At 36.6% G+C, this 20,709-nt stretch overlaps 2 protein-coding genes across 32 annotated transcripts in view; both read left to right on the plus strand.

Moving 5' to 3' along the window:
• The window catches only part of celf2 (cugbp, Elav-like family member 2), a 143,504-nt gene extending 134,501 nt beyond the window's left edge, over positions 1–9,003 (plus strand). For all 29 annotated transcript variants that reach the window (XM_052554744.1, XM_052554752.1, XM_052554765.1 and 26 more), the window contains 3 exons: positions 1,694–1,837; positions 2,508–2,673; positions 4,367–9,003. In XM_052554744.1, coding sequence (XP_052410704.1) covers positions 1,694–1,837; positions 2,508–2,635 — 272 coding nt within the window. In that variant the 3' untranslated portion in view covers positions 2,636–2,673; positions 4,367–9,003. The remainder of the gene's footprint in view (positions 1–1,693; positions 1,838–2,507; positions 2,674–4,366) is intronic.
• Positions 9,004–9,137: 134 nt separating this feature from the next.
• The window catches only part of usp6nl (USP6 N-terminal like), a 61,623-nt gene continuing 50,051 nt past the window's right edge, over positions 9,138–20,709 (plus strand). Inside the window, exon 1 of one of the 3 annotated variants that reach the window (XM_052554734.1) lies at positions 9,138–10,446. The gene's annotated coding sequence lies outside the window, so the exon portion shown is untranslated. Of the gene's footprint in view, positions 10,447–12,212; positions 12,428–14,135; positions 14,511–20,709 lie in introns of those variants that run through there. The other 2 variants (XM_052554733.1, XM_052554735.1) reach the window with 2 other exon arrangements.

Genomic DNA, 20,709 nt, shown 5'->3' on the forward strand with positions numbered 1-20,709 from the left:
GCGGTCCCTTTAAGAGACAAACGCATCCATTATGATGATACACATCCGATTTTTTTTGTGCAAATCTTTACTTTCACTTAAGACATAACCACATACTTATTCGAACACACTTTCCAACACGGGTATTTCGACATATTTTGTATGTATTTGTTGTCGGTACAAAAGCAAGAAGACTTTGAGACGCGTCTCTGCTTGCTCCCTGAACAACACCGCGCTTGAGCTCTTTTGCTTTTCGCTCTTTTTTCTGTTTATTTAAACTGCGATTTGAATTTGTTCGTTCAGGTCCAGGAGGAAGTGAACGTCCTGAACGACAGGTCTCTTCAGTGTTGCTGTCCCTGTCCGCGATACGCGCGGCTCTCTCTCGTGCACACGCGCCATCAGCTGCTCAGTTCAGTTTCCCGCAGCGCGGGGCTGAAGCCAACTTGATGTGTTGAATGCTCGGAGCACGTTATAAAACGTATTCTTAAAATACACATTTCTGTTTTAATAAATGGTCATATTAAATCATAGCATAACACATAAGTAGGTACAAAATTAATCAGTGATGCATGCGACCCTTTTGGTCTCAGTGTAGCTCCCTGCTTTACCATGTTATGCAACGCTGAGCAATTGCTGCGACGTTAAGCCTGACAGAGAAATCTCACAAGCACATATAAACACTCATTTTCATATGTGTAATATATTCTTCTAATTGTTTTGTGCCGTTTCGCTGCAGTGTTTTAATGTGAAAGGCTGTAAATGTGTACTTCAAGTGTTCAGACAAATACATCGCGAGCTCATCTGTGACGTTCAGCATGATGATTCAGTTAGAAACCAGCTAAGACCAGCGTGACAGTGGCCGAAACTACTTTAAAACCATATAATATATTATTCTAATTGTTTTGTGCCGTTTCGCTGCAGTGTTTTAATGCGAAAGGCTGTAAATTCTCTGTGGACTTCAAGTGTTCAGAGAAATACATCGCCAGCTCGCGAGCAGTTGGCTGCCGCGAATATATAATGTTATTACTTTAAACAGTTCAGAAACATCTGAATTTAGCTCTTGGTGTGTTCTAACGTGTGGATTGCGTGTAATCGCGTTTTTAAAAGGTCTTAAATAAGAATGAATTCGCTAGTTCTCGGCTCCGTGTAGACAGCCTGGGCTGAGCAGCAGTATTTTTAACCAGTTTAAAAGTGAAACGAAACCTGACTCCGCCCCTAAATGTCATTGCAACTGTAGGGGCGCAATTTTTCTCAGACAATGTAAGTCTATGGGTAATGAATTTTGACATTTAAAAATTAATAAAAAAAAACCTTTAAGTCTGATCAGTCTGAAAAGATATAGCAACCATCACCGCTCTATCCCGCAGGTGTCTGCCGAGTTTGGGGCTTGTGGCTTTAAAGCCCTAGGAGGAGTAGCGTTTAGAATTTCTGTCAGAAAAATAATAATAAGAAAAAAAAGAAGAAGTTTAAATAGCATAACAGTATGTTGGCTTGTTGCCAAGCCAACATAATAAAGAAGTTTGCCAAAATGTACTGTGTTAGACTAACTGAGACTTGTCACAGCACTCACATATTATTGCTCTTTTGTTGGTTTTGATTGCTTCTTTTGTCCTCATTTGTAAGTCACTTCGGATAAAAGCTTCTGCTGAAAGACTGAACGCCAATGTAACTTCACTAAACATGGACACATGTACATTTTGTGTGTGTGGAACAGGACCTGAAGGAGCCAACCTGTTCATCTACCACCTGCCACAGGAGTTTGGGGACCAGGACATCCTACAGATGTTCATGCCTTTCGGAAACGTGGTGTCTGCCAAAGTCTTTATCGACAAACAGACCAATCTGAGCAAGTGCTTTGGTATGCACTGACACACAAACACTCCTGGGAAAGACAACCCAGAATGTAACAGTAACAGTTATTCGCTTATGGGTTACAGCTTGCAGGCACATTTAATTTGACATTAAACTAGTCATTAGACTACAACAATTTGTGCTTTGCAAAACTGAAAAAAAATTGTGTTCACGCTTAAGCCCCGTTCACACCAAGAACGATAACTATAAAGATAACGATATTAGCATCCACACCAGCGAACGATATCATCTGTTTATTCTCAGCGCACATGCGTCTGCCGCTTTAAATCCTCGAGCTCATTACAGCAGGATGGATTCTGATTGGATGTCAATGTTTATATCGTTCATCAGCTGGAAAAAAAAATCGTTCTGAAAATGATTCCAACGAGACCGTTTCTCTATGCCTTTATCGTTATAGTTGTAGTGTGGACTTTGCTATTCTTTAATATTGAGAACGATTTTTAGAACTATATCTTTATTGTTATCTTTATAGTTATCGTGCTTGGTGTGAACGGGCCTTAAGTCTGTTATGCCATGTTACTAAATTCAGTTTTATGCTGTATTTCATATTGTCATTTAGTTTTTGCATTTTAAGTTTTACCGGCAATTATGACTTGATTGCAGTCTCAAGACATTGTGCTCTTCCTATATCCCTTTCTGCTTTTCCTCTATCATAGGTTTCGTCAGTTATGACAATCCTGTGTCAGCGCAGGCCGCCATTCAGGCGATGAACGGGTTTCAAATCGGCATGAAGCGTCTCAAAGTCCAGCTCAAGCGCTCAAAGAACGACAGCAAACCGTACTGATCTTAGCTCTAGGGCCTCTCTCATGTTACACTGCTAGGGTAAGTCCCCACTGCTGCCACGGTTGCCAAACTGGGACTCCGGGGGGGAGGGGATGCACGAGGGGGAGTTTCACCCTTTGGCCACCAGAGGGAGCCACTCTCCCATAACCTTCTTTTCAGCTTTTTTTTTTATTAATAACAGTATTATTTTTGTCTCTTTTTTTTCACATGAACGCTTCCATTTCCGCCATTTTCCTTTTTGTATGACTTGCGATGGATGAACAGCTATTATTATTATCGTTTGAGTCATGTGTCATTTTTTTTTAAGTAAATATTTATACAATGTCTATTTCATTCTATGATGATAACAACAGCAGAAAGAAACGATGTATAAAGTATTATTTGTTTCTCTTTGTGAACCTGAGGCTTGTAAGGACAAGTAGAGAAGGTTCCGATATGATTAAAGCACCAATATGCACATTAACCTTTGCCCTTTGGCCTCTGGTGTCGGTTCAGGGCTTTGCTGCTCCTTCGAACCCTTGGCCCACTGGCACTAGAGAGGAAAGGGTTAAACCCGCTGTGGCCTCTCTGTAGTCAACGGCAACAACTGCCTAAACAGCTTCCTCAACAAATACTTGCCGTCAAATGTTCAGTGATTTTTTTTTTTTTTTTTTTTTTTTTTGCTTTTCTTTTTTCAGTCATTTTCTGTCAGTAAGGGTTTTTCGTTATCGTTGTTTTGTTTTTTTGTTTGTTTTCTTTAAAGTCCGAATTTTATGCGTTAGATGATTGTGGTCTTTGTCCAACAGAATTTGTGTAGAGAATTAAAAAAAGATTTTGATCTGTCGATGGTTAAAAAGAATAAAGCGTTCTAGGTTCTATGTGGAGGGGTGGGGAACTGAAGACTTGATGTTTATCGAAAGAAAAAAAAAAACTTAAATTACAGAAAGCCACAGGCCTGTAAATTTTATTTGTAAAAAAGGAAAAATGCAGTTCTATTTTTATACAAAATTTCTACTGCCTCTGAAGTAAAGGACTTTATTTATTATCTTTTAAGTTATTGGGTTTGGAAAGTCGTGCTCTCTCTATCCTGAGCCTCGTCCGGTAGTCTTCATAAACCACACGATCTGTTGTGTGACGAGAACACAGAATCACGTACAAATCCCCTGTTTTTCTTTCTTTCTCTCTCTCTCTCTCTCTCTCTCTCTCTCTCTCTCTCATCTTCCCTCTCAACATTTCCCACAATCCCATCCGTCACGTCCCCATCATATCTGTCTCTACTCTCTCTTCCTCTCCTCTCTCTTGTCATAAGTAGTGGCACTTCACAAGTGAAATCTCTTTTTTGTTTCATTTTGTTTCGTATTGTTTGGATTTTGTTTGTTCTCTCCAAAAAATAAAAAAAAAATAAAAAAAATGGAATAATCTCTCCCAAACGGCGATCCATCTGTGGTCTCGGATCAGGATGGATACTTTTGGGTGTATTGTCTGTATGGAGGAGATGGAGTGTGTGTTTGTATTCTCTGTGAGCGAATGCTTCATTTACGTGTACATGTTGGCAATTTATTCAAAATGTATGTACTGTACGAAAAAACAAAAAATGCTAATGTGATGTTGGTGAAACGCTGGTTAATAGCACTGCTACTGTTGTTGTCTGTTCGTTTGTTTTGTTTGTTCGTTTGTTGTTCTCATGGTTTAATGATGTTAGTTGTGTGCCGGAGCTGTGTGTGTAACTCTCCTCTCCCGTTTTCTTCCCTAGAACTCATCTCCATGACTCTATGCTCATCGTTTGCCTAGCATGTCTACGTGGCGTACAAAAAAACCCCCGTCTCATCGTCCCGTCATTGTTTCTGATGTCTTTCTGAGTTCTCCTGCTCATAATCTGGTCTCCTTTTACTGATCTTTGTACTTTGATCTTAGCCTGATCTTTTGGGAAAATTTTTGCATGTGACCTCATTTTGAGCTCTTTTTTTTTCTCTTGTTTTTGTTTTATTTTTGTTTGTTTAGATTAACTGGTGAGGGAGGGAGCGAGGGAGGGAAGGAAGGGAGGAAAGAAAAAATGAAAAGAAAAAATAAAATAATAATAATGTGAAAACGCTGCATTCACACTCTAGAGACAGAGTATATTTACTAACATAACCAGAGCATCATTATGAGAAAACAAAGATAAAAAAAAAGATTTTAAAAAATCCTGTGGCAAAACAATTACATATATTTACGTTTGACTTTTATGTTTCTTTTTTATTTGTCTGATTGTTTTTGTTTCTCTCTCTCTCTCTCTCTTTACGTTGTTGTTTTTCATTCGTTTAAAGTAAACTTGAACGTTCAATACAGGGATTGGCGTTGGGACTTACTGTCGGCAACACTCTTAATTTGAGGCCTGCTGTAAGAAACCCACGCTGGTTTCTAAATGAATAGACTACTTCCACGCAGTTTTAATAATAAAAAAAAAAGCTGTCTGATCGATATTAGAATCTCTCAGAGCTTGCTCGTGGTTTTTACATTTTTCAGGCAGTGTAAAGTTTTTTGATAAGGCCATTTTAAGTGGCTTGATTTCTCATTAAAGTCTATATAAAACCACTTTTTTCTAGAGTAGTAAAGGTATTACAAAAAAATAAATAAAAAAAACACACAAGATTGCCCTGTTTGGGGGGAAATGCTACCTACGTGTCACACCTTTTGCTGAACTGACTTACAGTTAGACAATCCGTGGTTTAAATGCACATGAAATGACCTATATTTTATACTGTTTAAATGTATAGAGGAAAAAAAAACAGAGTTTGTGTAACCCGCGGTCCCGTCGGTGCTTTTCGTGGATAAAGTCGTGGTTTCATCAAGTCTAACAGTCTTATTTGTCTCATGTTTTTAAAGAGAAGACTAAAAATCAATTTACTTGAACAATAGACAAAGCCTTTCAAAAGTACTATTACTACTACTATTTTGTTTTGTTTGTTTGTTTTTTTCCTTGTTTTTTTTTTTTTTTTTTTGTTTAGTTTTTTTTTTTTTTTGATAGGAGTCCCTCTTTGCTAAATTTCTTGTTGGGTAATTAGCTATATAAAAATTCTTAAAAGTTACAGTGTCGGCTTGTGAAGCATCTATGTCATTATATTATTTTATTTCTATTGTGGGAAACAATATTTAGATGTGTTATGTTGTTCAGCAAAATGTGATTTTTTTTTTCTTATAAAGAAAAAACAAGATGAGTGGAATTTAGTGCCAAATTCTGACGGTACATCCTGCCTACAGCTTCAGTGTTTTACTTGTGAAATTATTTGATAACATGGGTATTTTATTACGTAAGTGTTTTGTATGGAACCATCATATTTAAAGATATAGATTTAAAAAAGGTTGTTAACTTGCTCTTCTGTGGTCTTGTTGCCTGAAACTGTTCATGTTTTGCTTTTCTTTCTTTTTTTTTCTTTATTTGTAAAGATGTAAAAAGTGCCCATGTGTCATTATCGCTCTCACAAGCACACACACACACACACACAGATTCACAGGTATGCACACACACACACACATGCACGCATACACACACCTGTGCTAAAGGTTGACCTCACAACCCTCTTTTCTTTGACGGTGTGTGTATTTGAGCCCCTGAGATCGAGTCTCAGCAGTTCTCCTTATACACACACACACTTACACACAATTCACCACAGAAGGCCCAGATTTGACAGGACAAATTCATCTGATACATCATGTTTGTCAGTAAACACTTTCTTGTGTGACGGGACATATTTTTGTGAATCAGGCGTTGAACTTTGGACCATCATAATATAATCCGGGGCCATCATGACAGCCACATAATCATTACGAATCAGCTGATATGTGTTCATCAATGTTAAACTCGAAACGTCTCAGTGAAGTCTCGCTTTCTGCTGCCTTTATCAGGACTATTTTACGTTCGTAGGACAACCAAAACTCTGTCCTGATGCCAAAGTAGTTCAGCGTGATCCGCAGTGTTCGATAGCGCCTGTAGCACTTTGTTGTAAACGTTTACACATCGTTCGAACGGCCCGTAAAAATATTGTTTACAAACGTAGTTTACAGGCAGCCCCCTCGAAACCAGTTTACTTCACTTTATAGCACTATTTTATACCCAAGCTCTGCCGTTGCCTTAAGACGTCGATCAGTATTAATGGGCTGGAATACATTGCTGCACATTTTAAAATGTGTGCCAAGGTTGTTTTGTGTGTTTTATGTGACTGCGTACAGATGTGTGTCTGTACTATGAACAGTTGTTCATTGTCTATTCGTCTACGGTATTTCTAATCTTTAGCCAAAAAACTGGATCTGCCAAACTTTGTGCCAGTTGAGGAACAAAAGGGGCTCATTCATGAAACAAGAACAAATTTGCCTAAATCGTACGTAACAATTTTTTATTTCAATTTTCGTAAATTTCTGTAAATTGGTGCAAACTGTAAACTTCAATTGTTCATAAGTGAACAAATTCATCTGTATGTCATACGCAAACCACTTGTACATAAATGTGTCTTGCGTGAATTACATGCAACCATTTGAACAAAAATTTTGTACAAGACTTTTGAATTGCGTGAATTGTGTCTTGTGACAATTCGTACGTAAATTGTCACGCACCTGCAGATAAAAATTTGTGTACATTGTTCGTAAAAACATGTAAATCAAATGTCTTGAAACCAAACTGAAGTGTTAACTGACCAATGGCTTTGAATGGAGAAAATATTGTATGAATGGTTTATACAGAAATATGTTCTACTTGTCTTTCATGAAAGAGGCCCCAAAAATTGAAATATTTTTCTATAATTTACCCGATAATGATTAAGTTTTGTATTGGGAAGTTAGAGTCGTCGGTTTATGATATATCGTTCTCTTTGCCAAATCGTATAACCACTAGCACAAACACAAAAGCACATGCGCACCAGCACAGCGTTATCGTGCAGTATTAAAAATTGACGACTCTTTATGTTTACCCCGTACAGCGTTCGAGTTAGTTGACTTGCTACTTAACCCTCCCAAAAGTTGCTGAAAATTTTGTTTGCAAAACCGATTATATACGAAATTAGAATCATGCTCAATTTTTAATCGAATGCATCTCTGCTTGACCTCATTTGATTCGTTTGACTTGATGTAATTTCGCTCTGTAATGAACCGCAGTTCAGCGTAAGTGTTTTTACCTCAGCACAGTGCTGTATCGGGGCTTCTGAAATATCGGTAGTTGTTCATTTCCATCTCAGTGTTCGGTTTCGTTTACCATTCTTCGTCACAATCAACTTCAGACAAAAACAGGGTAAACTTTCATGGCCAGCACAATTTCACACACACATTTGTTAGATGTTTAGTAAAGCACAAACTTAAAAGGAGTTCTCGCTGTGACTCTTCACTCAGGGGTTTTTTTGCACCACGCGCATCTGAAATCTGTTTGTTGTTTCTTTTGTTTCTTTCTTTCTCTTAAGTGCTATTTAACAAGTGTATTTTAAAGAAAAAAACGATGTGTAGTTTCTTTGCATTTTGGCTTATGTCAAGTTTTTTGGAAATGTATGTGTTTATCTAACGTGCCGTAACAAAAGCTTGTCGTCTGTAGATTAATATCATTTTGTTTGATTCTAAAAAGATTTAAATAGTTTTAAGTATTGTCTTGAGAAAAGCCAAAGTCAATGCATTTCAGTGGATTATGTAAGCGTGATACATGTTTGTTTGACAACACTTTGAAAATCTGTCATTGGATGGGAATTTAAAAAGTACAAAAAAAGCAGGCTTTCCTATTTCTATCACTGATTGTACTTATGCCTTTTGTACCAGTGGAACTTTTTATACTGGCAATTAAAGGAAAAAAAAAAAAGAAAAAAAAAAAACATCTGACAGGCTGCGCGGCCCCAGCCAGGGGCCGACAGCAACTGGTTCCCGAGTTTGATTTCTAGGTGGCGTCCAGAACGTTAGGTTTTGATATAAAGATTTTTTAGAAGAACTTTGGCTTGGTATCTTTAGCCTCCTCTTCTTTATTCTTCACATCAGTATTTGCTTTCCTTTTTTTTTCGTTTATTCTTTTCCTTTCTCGGAAAGAGGGTCGAGGTGTTTTCCTTTTGGCTTATAAATACGTAATGCCGTTTGTCTTTACAAAGAGTCTTTACAACAGCGGTAAGTTTCATTTAGTTAAGTATTGTGCAGTCACCATGATAAAGACGATTAGATGATTTAGAAGTATTTAGTCACCTTCAGTGGATAAATGTATTAGTTTGACAAACAAGATAAAAGTAATTTGAGGACTTTGCTTTTAGCTGTTTAGATTTTTCTGGTTTCTCTGTCTTTGCTGTTAACCTAACTGTGTAGCTGGAACAGTCAGACTTATTTTTGTAAATGTACGTTCTTGTGTGATGCAGTTTTTTGCCTCTGTCTCCGATATTAAACCATTTTTCCTAATACTCGTCTCTTTCTCTGTGGCGTGGTGTTCTAGTACCTGTCCGATGTTGTACAAATGTTCACGCAACCCTCCGGTGTTTCACGTCTCGTTTCTATCTCCCTTCTCATTTTTTTTTTCTGTACCGTTTTGGTGGATTGTTTTTTGGCTATTTGATTTATTTTATTTACATTGCGATTAATTTCAGTCTCATCCCCAAACATGGTAAATATACATAAAGATTTATATATGTATATTTCTGTGCAGCCCAACTTGCTGTAACAGTAGATGGACAGCCGTTTATTAAACACCCCTCTGCGAGGCCCCAGCCTTTCGCTTCCTAATGTTTGACCTCAAAGCGAAAAACTGGAAACTGTATCATCATATTTAAAAACTGACCCATTTTTCCACTTGATTTGTTTTAAAATGTAACATAAATACTCGCTGATGGTGGGGCACAAACCTGAAGGCACTGACTAAGAGGTCACACTGTTCTGTACTGTACCGCTGCTCTGGGCGAGGCCCCCGTCTGTCCTTCTGTCTGTGTCCCTATCCACTATGTGCTGTCCATGTGTTTACTGCATCCCTACAGAGATACCAGAGAGTCCCAAATCAATTTACTACCATTATAAAGCATTACAAAATAAACTTAAGTGTTCAAGTATTTTGAAAACTCCAGTTAGAGCAGGTTCCAGGGATTCAGTGCTTGATTTTGTTTTTTGAATAATCATACAGAGAAGGGATAGTGCACCCAACAGTAAATATTCTGTCATCTCCTCAACCTCATGTCACTCAAAATGTGTATGTTATAAATCGCACCTTTTACAATGAAAGTAGATGGGGACTTTGAAGATCGAGCTCTGAATCTGACAAAAAAAACACCATAAATGTAGTCCATACTACTTGTGTGGCTATATTTCATGCCTTCTAAAGAAATACTATTGCTTTTGTGCGAGGTTCAGAATTTATGCCAAAATGTGTATTTTTGGGTGCACTGTCCCTTTAATTCTGAGATTCCACTGAAAACCGTGGTTCTATAGACAAAATAACAGGATAGCACTTTGTTCTTCTGTTGAAAATATTAAGAGGTTTTTGTTGCAGGAATTTTTTACCACAAAGACACATCTTACGTCACTTTACCGGAGATACAAAGCAGTAAAAGTGTGAGTCAAAACAGTTGAACTTAAAAGTTTCATGTTGGTGCGTTTTCAGACATGACGCTGTCGAAATATGTTCCATCAGAATCACTTCACAAAAAAAGCAGAACTAAGAGAGTCCGTGTCACTGTGTGTGAAAACTGAACTTAGGGCTATGTAAGAAATCGGAAAACTTTTATCAAAGACGTCTGCTGCTGGAACACAGAAGCATCTCTTCAGACAAGTACAAAAGATTTTCTCTGGCTCTGAGCTGAAGGAAGACTATCTTTAATGGAGAGAAAGAAAGAAAAATGGATCTGACCGATCATGGTAAGACTAAACTAACCTGAAGGATGCATTTTATGTATATAATGCAACTACATGGTCTATAATGTGGTTAGGATCAAGCCAAATGTATTCGTAACACACACACACACACACACACACAGTTTTTCTCTCAGTGCTTTGAATATTCTCATTTTGGCACATTGGGAAGTTATTAGGGTGTATGCAATTGTTTTGTTTTTGACCAGTAAAATAATTGTGAATTCCGTCAATTATGACATTACAAGGAAGTAGGCCTATAAGTGAGGTGACAGGTAGCCTATTTAAATTGAATATTTTGAAAAAAATTCATGCAAGGAGAGAACAAAATTCTAATAAAATGTATAAGTTTTGTGTTAGTATCACGGTTTCATTAATAAAGTAAATGAAAATGAGCACTTTCAACACACGGTGTTTGTTGCCCTTTAGTGGTCACCCTGCGCAAGTTCATTTGTACAAGTGAGAAGGTGGACATTGCCATATAATCTGGTTAATAGGTACACTTTAACCAAGTGCCTAATAGTTTTAAGTGAAGTCTTTATGGAAAAATGTCCAAAAAATAACTAAAAATCAAATAATAATAGTCTGGTCTCTGTTATAACGCTGTGGCATAGCAGTAATCGTTTATTACCACAGTAGGCTACATATCGTAGTATTATAGCAAGCATAATAGGCCTACCTTCTTAACGTTAAGCTTAAATGAACTATACAAAAAAAAAAAAAAAAAATGGAAGTGCAACACACGACCAAAGAGAAGACGCTTGAAGACGACGGCTCTTCACCGCTGGATCTGTCTAAACTACAGCAAGTTGTCAACTACACTAACAAATGTTCCGTGAAGTTATCACAAAATTACGGTTTGTGCGGCACTTTTCACCTGTAAATGCGGACATAAATACTGGGCTATTTGATTCCATAAACCCATATAGCCACACACACACACAAAAGAGGGTGAAATCTTCCCGGTGTTTAATGGGACACTGTATTTTATTGCGTCTTTGTTACAAATTGCATGTAAACAGTCAAACGAATAATTCAAAGCAACTAACCTTAACCAAACACGGTAACACTTTATTTTAAGGTGTCCTTGTTACACGTTACATGTACTTACTATTAAAATAACAATAAATAATGCATAATTACATGCAAGTAACCCTAAGCCAAACCACATAGTAGCCTAAGTACATGAATGTTACTCAATATGCCTTAATTGTATAATTACACTAACAAAGACACCTTAAAATAAAGTGTAACCCCAAGCACTAACCCAATAATAAATAATAGTAGATGTTAATCAATATTACGCAGTACTTATTTGTGTAATTAGTAGCTATTATAAATTAGTGTTTTTACAGGTAGAGCTGTATTCAGTTACATACTTTGGTCACCAGATGGCCACCTCATTACTTCTTAAATTGTAAAAAGTAAAACGCTCATCATGACACATAAACGACACATCAAGACAGGCAACATTAAGTTAAAAAACAGCAATTTATTAAAACATAATTTCAGAAACATCAGTAACAACAGCCAATATAAGCCTATATGCACTCTCACATTTTGTTTTGCTTTATCTATGCTATGCATGATTTTATAGGCTATTTAAAAGAAAAACGATATTGAAGTATGATGGTGATTTTTGCTTGACATATATTAACATACAATTAATACTGATATTCTCATGACATTTTCCTGTCTAAATAAAGTTATGCTGAACTTGGGCATCTTACATTCATAGTAACTGAAATGGAATGCACAGGAAGCGCTGGGAATCACTGATGATGTGGGCAGTGTTTGGCGGGCGGCGCGCGAGCACCTGAGCCGCTGCTACTGCAGGGGTTTCCATCGCGAGCGCACGCACGCACTCACTCACTCTCGCTCACTTCAGCGGGAACACCGCGGACTTCCTGATGCAGGACCATGCGTGTTTTCCGCTAATAGAAACGGCTGAAGGGATGTAAGCGGAGCGCGGACGCGAGCGACGAAGGTAAAGGCGTATTACTGATCAACTTTGATCCGGAGATATTGATCTGGGTGAAGTTATGTTTGTTTTCTGTGCTAAAGTAGCGCTAGCGGGGCAGTTTTAGCCCTTTGGAGTCAACCGAGGCAGTTAAAGGGAGTTTAAATACCGGTAATAGGGCGATATGCTTGACTGTATATGTTTATATACTCTTCCAGAGAGAAATACTGCGTTATTTGCTCTAAAGTTGTTTATAATTGTATTCAAAGAGGCCTAGCGAGCCAAACGCTCGGGTGGCCTTCCAGCAGCAGGATTGATGCTGATGGGCTGTTCGCAAACACAAATGACGCGCGCTGATTGGCTGAGGACACCGATGCAGAGCGGTGATTGGCTGAGCGCGCTGTCTATCACGAGGTGTCCCGAACGCCTTTAAATGTTTTGGTACATTAATTTGTGGAGATGCAAGGAATTTCAGGTTTGAAATTTACAATTCAAACGCATTCGGGCTTTAAATCACTATTTATCTAGCATACTGTACTGTAGGAAAACACTGAAGTAGGTAAGTCAGCTTACAGTTGTATTACAATATTTTTTATTTACTACTGATATTTTTTTCAATGACTATTTACAGTAGTATTCTTTGAAATACCTTTAAGTACTATGTACATAGTCTAAATGTGGAAATAATTCCAGAGCCATGATTGCTAAATATAATCTTTATGATGCAGTCACAGCTCACCTCATGAGTTGCTGTCTATTTACGCATATTACATTACTAATTGATCATAATTGATATATTTTGTGAGTGTAGTTTATATAATCCAGTGCTGCTGGTCCTATTTAAAGGGTTTGGGTGAGTGTGTGTTTTCATGTCTCCCATTCTGCTGAGCTGTGCACGTGCGCATGTGCTGACCACACACATCACTGTCCTCTTATATGAGCAGAGCCCTACCAACATCAGCTTTCACATTGGCAAGAAATTTACCTGCTTAAATATAATAAATAAACACTAGAAAACAATGGCAAACAAACTATACATTAGTGTTTATGCTTAAAACAATTTGATTTTGTACTTAAATGTCCAAACAATTGCTTAGATAGAATTTATTAGATGATGATAATGTACTTTATTGATCTCATGAGGGAAATTGTGATGCATTAGCGGTCAGACGGAGTTAAAGCTAGAGTAAATAGCAGATTCTTATACATATTTTATGAATGGTCGATACAGTGGCAAAGAACAAATTATTCATATGTTTATATCAGTGAATGCCGAACATAAGATATTATCGAATAGTAAACATTTCAAATTTTGGTACATTGCATTTGATTGCCTCAAAATAATGAGGACAAACTGAAATAAGTAATTTATCTAAATGCACTGCCATTTTATATTTCATAATTATGTAAATATATTACTAGCCTATATGCATGGTAAAATAGTAATAAAAAAAAAAGGTATGTACACATTCTGTTTAAGAATATTTTTATTAATATATATATATATATATATATATATATATATATATATATATATATTATTATTATTATTATTATTATTATTATTATTGTTATTATTATTATTGTTATTATTATTATTGTTATTATTATTATTATTATTATTTTCATTTTATCTGGAAAACAAGAGAATAAGTTTCTTTCTGCTGTGTGTGAATCTTAAAGCACTGTCCCAGATGAAAATGATGTTGGGGTTAGTTTTAAGACTATTAAAAAGAAAGCGTAGCTCCAGACAGTCACAGCAGCAGCACCACTGAAGCTTTCATTAGTCTCCTAACTGCTGTCAGTAAAGTAAGAGGGAATGTAATAGCTGAAACACACAGATGTATGATGGATGGCTTCAGCTGCAGAGGTAGAGGGGAGCTGATGAGGAACTCCACTGGTTTAGCCCACAGATAAGGATAGATCACTTCCTGTGTGTGGGGGAGGATGTGCCATGGCAACAAACTGGAGCAAAGCTTTCGTAGCTGGTGCATTAGACAGTTCTCTGGTGGGCACTGGTGTAGGAAGCAGTTATTACTTGTGTGAAACACTTCCCCCAAAGCCAGAAACACAGACACTGCCATTGTTGTCTTGTTACTTGCCATTTTGGGTGAGTGATATAGCTAACAACATCTCTGTGTTTTCTGCTTTTTTGTTATTTATTTATTTGTTTGCAATAAACAGTTTGTTGTTGTTGTTGTTGCTTTGCTTTTCTCTGTGTATTTTGTTTTGTATTGTTCTGTTTTATTTCGCTTTGTTGTGTTCTTTATTTTTTTGTATGGTTCTGTTCTGTTTTGTTTAGCTTTGTTCTGCGTTTAGATTTGTATGGTTCTGTTTTATTTAGTTTTGCTTTTTTGCAGCCGGTCACGATAACTCATCTTGCATTGTTGCTTCAACACTTGTTGACATGTAACAGTAATTTTGATTGGTCTGAGTTTCTTAAGGCAGGTAAGTGAGCCTGACATAGTAAATTTTATTCATTACCAATAAGGCTACTAAATCAATTATACATATGCTTACCAACAAATCAAGGTTTATAAACAATGCTTTAACATGCTCTTTCAAAAAAGAAAAAAAAAAAAGAAAAATATATATATATAAAAAAGAAAAATATAAAAAAGAAATATAGTTTTTTGTGAAAAATTTCATTTTAGGTAGAAATGGTTGGTTAAGCTAAAATGGGACAATATTTTCAGCTAAAATGGGGCTACACACACACACACACACACACTCACACTTTTACACAGAAATTGAGAGTAAAAATAGGTTTATAGGCCGAAATATGTATGCATATAAAATCAAGTCTTAAAAAAAAAATAGAAATAGACTACCAGTCAAATGTTTTTGAACAGTGAGACTTAAAAATTTTTAAATGTTGAAATATTTTTGCTATTTAAAATAACTCCTTTCTATTTTAATGTATTTTAAAATGTACTTTATTCCTGTGATCAAATCTACACTTTCAGCATAATCAATTACATGATTCTTTAGCAATCATTCTAATATTCAGATTTGCTGTTCACAAAACTTTTTTTTTTTTAATTTAGGAGTCTTTGATAATTGGAAAGATTCAAAGATCAGCATTTATATGAAATAAAAAGGTTTTGTAAAATTAGACACTATACAACAAAAGTTTGGAGTCTATATTAAATAGTAAAGATATTTCAAAATGTATTGTTTTGCTATGACATACTAAAGGCAATAGCACAATAAAAACAATGCCAGTTTACTGTTAAAAATAAAATGATTCCAGCAGATATTAGCTGTGTCGTTCTATTTATAATGACCCATTTTAACTGAAGAGCTGGTCCATTTTAACTGAATGTTGTGCCGTAGCTCAAGAAAGTGCCTGCCGATAATCAAACTCTCATAATTTCAAAATAGTTAAACTTTTGGACATTTAAAAAAATATAGAGATATTAAAGAGACCCATGCTAATGTATAAAAATATCATTTGATCTCATGCATAGCTTATTTGATGATATTATAAGTCATTTACCAAAAACGTGGCCCATTTTAACTGTCATCACTCTAATTCAGCAGTAGTTTTCATTTTTGATTTTTACTTTATTTACTTAAAATGGAATCTTGTAATCTTAATATTAGAGATTAATATGGAATTTTAATACACGCATTCACACAAATGTCTATTTGCATGAGCTTTAGGAAATGCAATGGGCAACTAAAAAAGTATATTAAAACCAAATGATATTCTCAACTAAATAATAACAGACTTGAATAACAAATGCTCAATATATAGCACAAAGACTGCGAAAGAAGAAAAGAATAGAGGCCCAGTTGCATAAAGACCAGCACTGAAGGTCTTCACATTCCTGAGCTGCTGCCCTGGCGCTGAGGGGCGGCTGGTGCCGGTACTGATGCCCACTGGCACAGAGAACCGGTCTGGTGCATAACGAGGCGCAAAGCCCACACACACAAATATGCACACATATTCAGATCTTAAAAATGAATGTACTAGGTTAAGTTCACTTTTCTGTGGTTGTTACTCTTTGTGTCGTGCTATTGACAGCATAGAACATGTGAACATATGGCTGCAGTAATCCCAGCATTAAGACCAGAGTTCTCCCTCTCCCTGTCTCTTGCTCAGCTGGCTGGTGTTTTCACTGGCGTTTTGACTTCCATGTGATCTGTAAAATCTCAATAATGAACATTCTACAACTTTTTTTTTTTTTTCCTTTTTCCTTTTAAATGCAATGGAAACAGATAGTGACCAGACTAACCAAACTTAAAGAAGGAGAAGAAAGAACAAGAAGTAGAAGAAAGAATGGTGCAACTTCTACTCAGTACTACAAAACAGTAATTTTGTGTGAAGAAACACAAATTTATTCCTCTGTTCACGTAAAAATGTTCTTCCCACTTGGGTTAATATAAGTCCAAAACTATGCAACACGTTCATATAGCTTTCATATAGTTTTGAGAAACTTATACATTCTGTAACACTACAAATTAAATTTATCTATCTATCTATCTATCTATCTATCTATCTATCTATCTATCTATCTATCTATCTATCTATCTATCTATCTATCTATTAACATTAATTAATAAATATCATAATATATCAACACGATTATTAAGTGTACAAATATGGTTAAGTTGCCATGTAATTTTAGTTACTTCATACCGAGTTTGCACTATACATGACTTTCAAATATTTATAGTGTAATAAAATGCATTAAATAGTGTACAAGAAATTAACTGTGGTTATTATTGTAGAGTCGACTAAAACTAAAACTGCAGAAATAAAAACTATTGGCATATAATAAAAATAAAATAAAAAAACACTAAAATTTTCAAATTAAACTTAAAATGGAAAATATCAAAATAAAAGCTAATTAAAAAGAATCACTTAAAAATTAAAAATGTAAATTGTAAAAATAAAAGCTGATTCAAAATAATCACTAAAACTGTCAAATTAAATCAAATTTTAAAATAAAAGCTAATTCAAAATAATCACTAAAGCTTTAAAATTAAACTTAAAATTGAAAATGTAAAAATAAAAGCTTATTCAAAATATTAATAAAAACTATCATCAGTTCTAAAATAAGACTGGTATGCTTTTTTTGTCATTTCTGGTCAGTTTACTTTTATTGGGTGGTAAAGACTGAGGCTTGGAAAAATGTTGGGCTAAGTAAATAATGACTTTATTATTCTTATTATTCTTTATGACTTCATGTTTTGATGAGCTATTCCTTTAACTCAAAGTTTGCTCATCCCACAAGCATGCGATGGGAGATCTTGTTCCCATTCCAGGTCGGCTCTTATCATTTCCTGTCACCTCCACCCGGTCTGCATCATCTTATTACAGTGATTACCTCCTCTCGCTGCTGTCCCATTACTATCATCCATCCACACACACACATAATGAAACTGATCATTACTCTACTATGGTGAATGGTGACGGCAGGAGGCAGGGGTGGTGTGTAAGTGAGAGGGGTTATTAGTCATCCTAAATGAAGGAGTGAGACGGATAAAATAAGAAAAGGCAGGAAGGGTGGGAGTTGCATGACAGCGAGCCTGATACTACAGTCCTGATATCATCACTGTGTGTGTGTGTGTCTGTGTTTGTTTTTGTATTTGGTGCAGGGTTAGAAAATAAGCTTTCATGGGGTCTTATGTAATAGACCACTTTTTAAAAAGCTTTTAAGCTGCTGTTTATTTTTCCCTCCTATCCCAGCTTAATGAATATGCTGAAACTTTTATAACCAATCAGATTACTTTTGCCAGGTGGATGATTAAATTGGTGGAAAGTCCCATAGAGTTACACTTAAGGAGGCATTTGAGCCATATCTACAGACTGCAGAAATTTAGAAGATACATTTCCATTGGTTTGCTAATAGCCCCCAGTAGACACACGCATATGTATCTGTGTGTAAAATCCTTCTGAAACATGTTCATAGTTCAAGTTTATATGTGTACTTTATTTTATTTATGTTCAAATTATCAGAAATTACTCCAGATAGAGTCACATGTATTACAGTAATGAGAATCAATGGTATGATGAACAAAATTAAATGTATTCACAACAGCAGCAAACTACTACTACTACTACTAATATTAATAATTCAAAAAGACATCTGATCTATGGTTCTTAAATAGACTTTATGCTATTTTTTTAATTCAAACAATAATTGTATGTATGTTATATTATGTATAGTGTTTTTCACAATACACATTGTTTTAAAGCAGCATTACAAAAAATCATGATGTTTATATTATATTGCCAATATAAGAATTGGGCAAAATGATAGTATTACGCCCTGGGCCTAAGGGTAGTAGAAAACTCTAAACAGGGCGTATTAAGACTGGGTTGTGGTGATGGAATCCCAAGAACGAGTCACTCCGGTCGATAATCAAACAAGTACAAGATGTTAATCAGTATAAGTTATTAGATTTATTAAAAGTTAACAAGTGAAACAGAGCATCTCTCCAGGGTGTCCCAAAGGCCAAAATAACAAACAAAACAAATCTAGAAAGGAAAAGAGTAATAACTAACCTCAAATAATAAAAGTAAAATACATCTTACTTCCCTAACTTCCTAACACAAAACAGAACCCAAACAGATAGCCAAAACAAATCGGCAGGACACCCCTTTGCTCCACGTTCTAAACACACAAGGTTGAAAAGGCAAGAACGTGATCACTAGCATTTACTTGCTACTCAAAAGTGACAAATTTGATCATCGGCCGGAGAAGGGATCCAGGAGCTCTCAACCCAACCGCGTCCGAACCAATAATGAGCTCCCCGTTGAATGCCGGCAGCGTCCTTTTTAAAGTCCCCGCCTTGTCTCCACCACCAATGGCGATCGTGCATCCAATCAGTAGGCATCCTATCAGAAACCAGATAGAGTAATAGGGAGGAGAAAACACACACAGCAGGAAAATCAGGTCGTAACACCCCCAGACACAAAGAATCTACTTCTAGTAGATTTACTCAAAACTAAACGACCGTGAAAGGGCGTCAGCAAGTACATTATCTTTTCCTTTTTTATAACGAATTTCCAGATTAAAATCCTGGACAAAAAGTGACCAGCGCATGATCCGTTGATTCGAGTTTTTCATACGAGACAGGAAGACTAATGGGTTGTGATCAGTAAATACGATCACCGGAAGGGAGCTAGAACCAATGTACACCTCGAAGTGTTGCAACGCCATTAATAAGGCTAATGCCTCCTTCTCAATAGTGCTATAATTTAGTTGGTGTTTCAATAATTTTTTTGAGAAGTACGCAACAGGATGCTCAACTCCATTCTCATCATCCTGCAACAGGACAGCGCCAGCACCGGTAGCACTCGCATCAACATCCATTTTGAAGGCACACTCATACCTTGGAGCAACCAAGACTGGAGCGCTACACAGAAGCGTTTTAACAGAATCAAATGCAGTTTGACACTTAGCGGTCCATTCAAAATTTTGCGAAGCACGAAGCAGATTGGTTAAAGGCAACACAACATCTGAGAAGTTTTTACAAAAACCCCGATAATAACCAGTCATGCCCAAAAATCTTCTGAGGTCACGTTTCGTACGGGGCACTGCAAACTCCACAATCGCTTGCACTTTTAGGGCAACAGGTCGAACTTGACCCTGTCCCACCCGTTTCCCCAGATAGGTAACAGTCGCCTTACCAAACTCGCACTTCACTAAATTAAGCGTAAGAGATGACTTTAGCAAGCGATCAAACACAATACTCAAAGTTTTTAGGTGTTCATCCCAGGTATTCGAATAAATCACGATGTCATCCAAGTAAGCCTTACAGCTATGAACCCCCTTTAGCACTTTATTCATCAAGCGCTGAAATGTAGCTGGGGCGTTGCGCAATCCAAACGCCATCACCCTGTAATTCAGAAAATCATCCGGCGTCACAAAGGCAGATATTTCGGCCGCACGCTCCGTCAAGGGAACTTGCCAGTATCCCTTAAGCAGATCTAATTTAGTGACGAAGCGCGCAGAGCCTACCTTATCAATGCAATCCTCCATAAGCGGGAGGGGGAACGAATCTGGTTTTGTCACGGCATTTACTTTCCGGTAATCCGTACAAAATCGTTGTGTGCCGTCAGATTTAGGAACCAATAAGCACGGTGAACTCCAGGCGCTAGAACTCTGTACTGCGAGACCATTCTCAACAAGATACTTTACCTCAGCTTCCATGATTTTACGTTTAACGGGGTTCACTCTGTAAGCACTTTGCTTTATGGGTGAATGGTCACCTACATCAATATCGTGTTCCAAAACTTGAGTACGAGTAGGGATATCTGAAAACAGTCCCAAAGAAGAATTAATTATCCTAAT

This window comes from Carassius gibelio, chromosome B4 (genome assembly GCF_023724105.1).
Source record: "Carassius gibelio isolate Cgi1373 ecotype wild population from Czech Republic chromosome B4, carGib1.2-hapl.c, whole genome shotgun sequence".
Lineage (NCBI taxonomy): Eukaryota > Metazoa > Chordata > Actinopteri > Cypriniformes > Cyprinidae > Carassius > Carassius gibelio.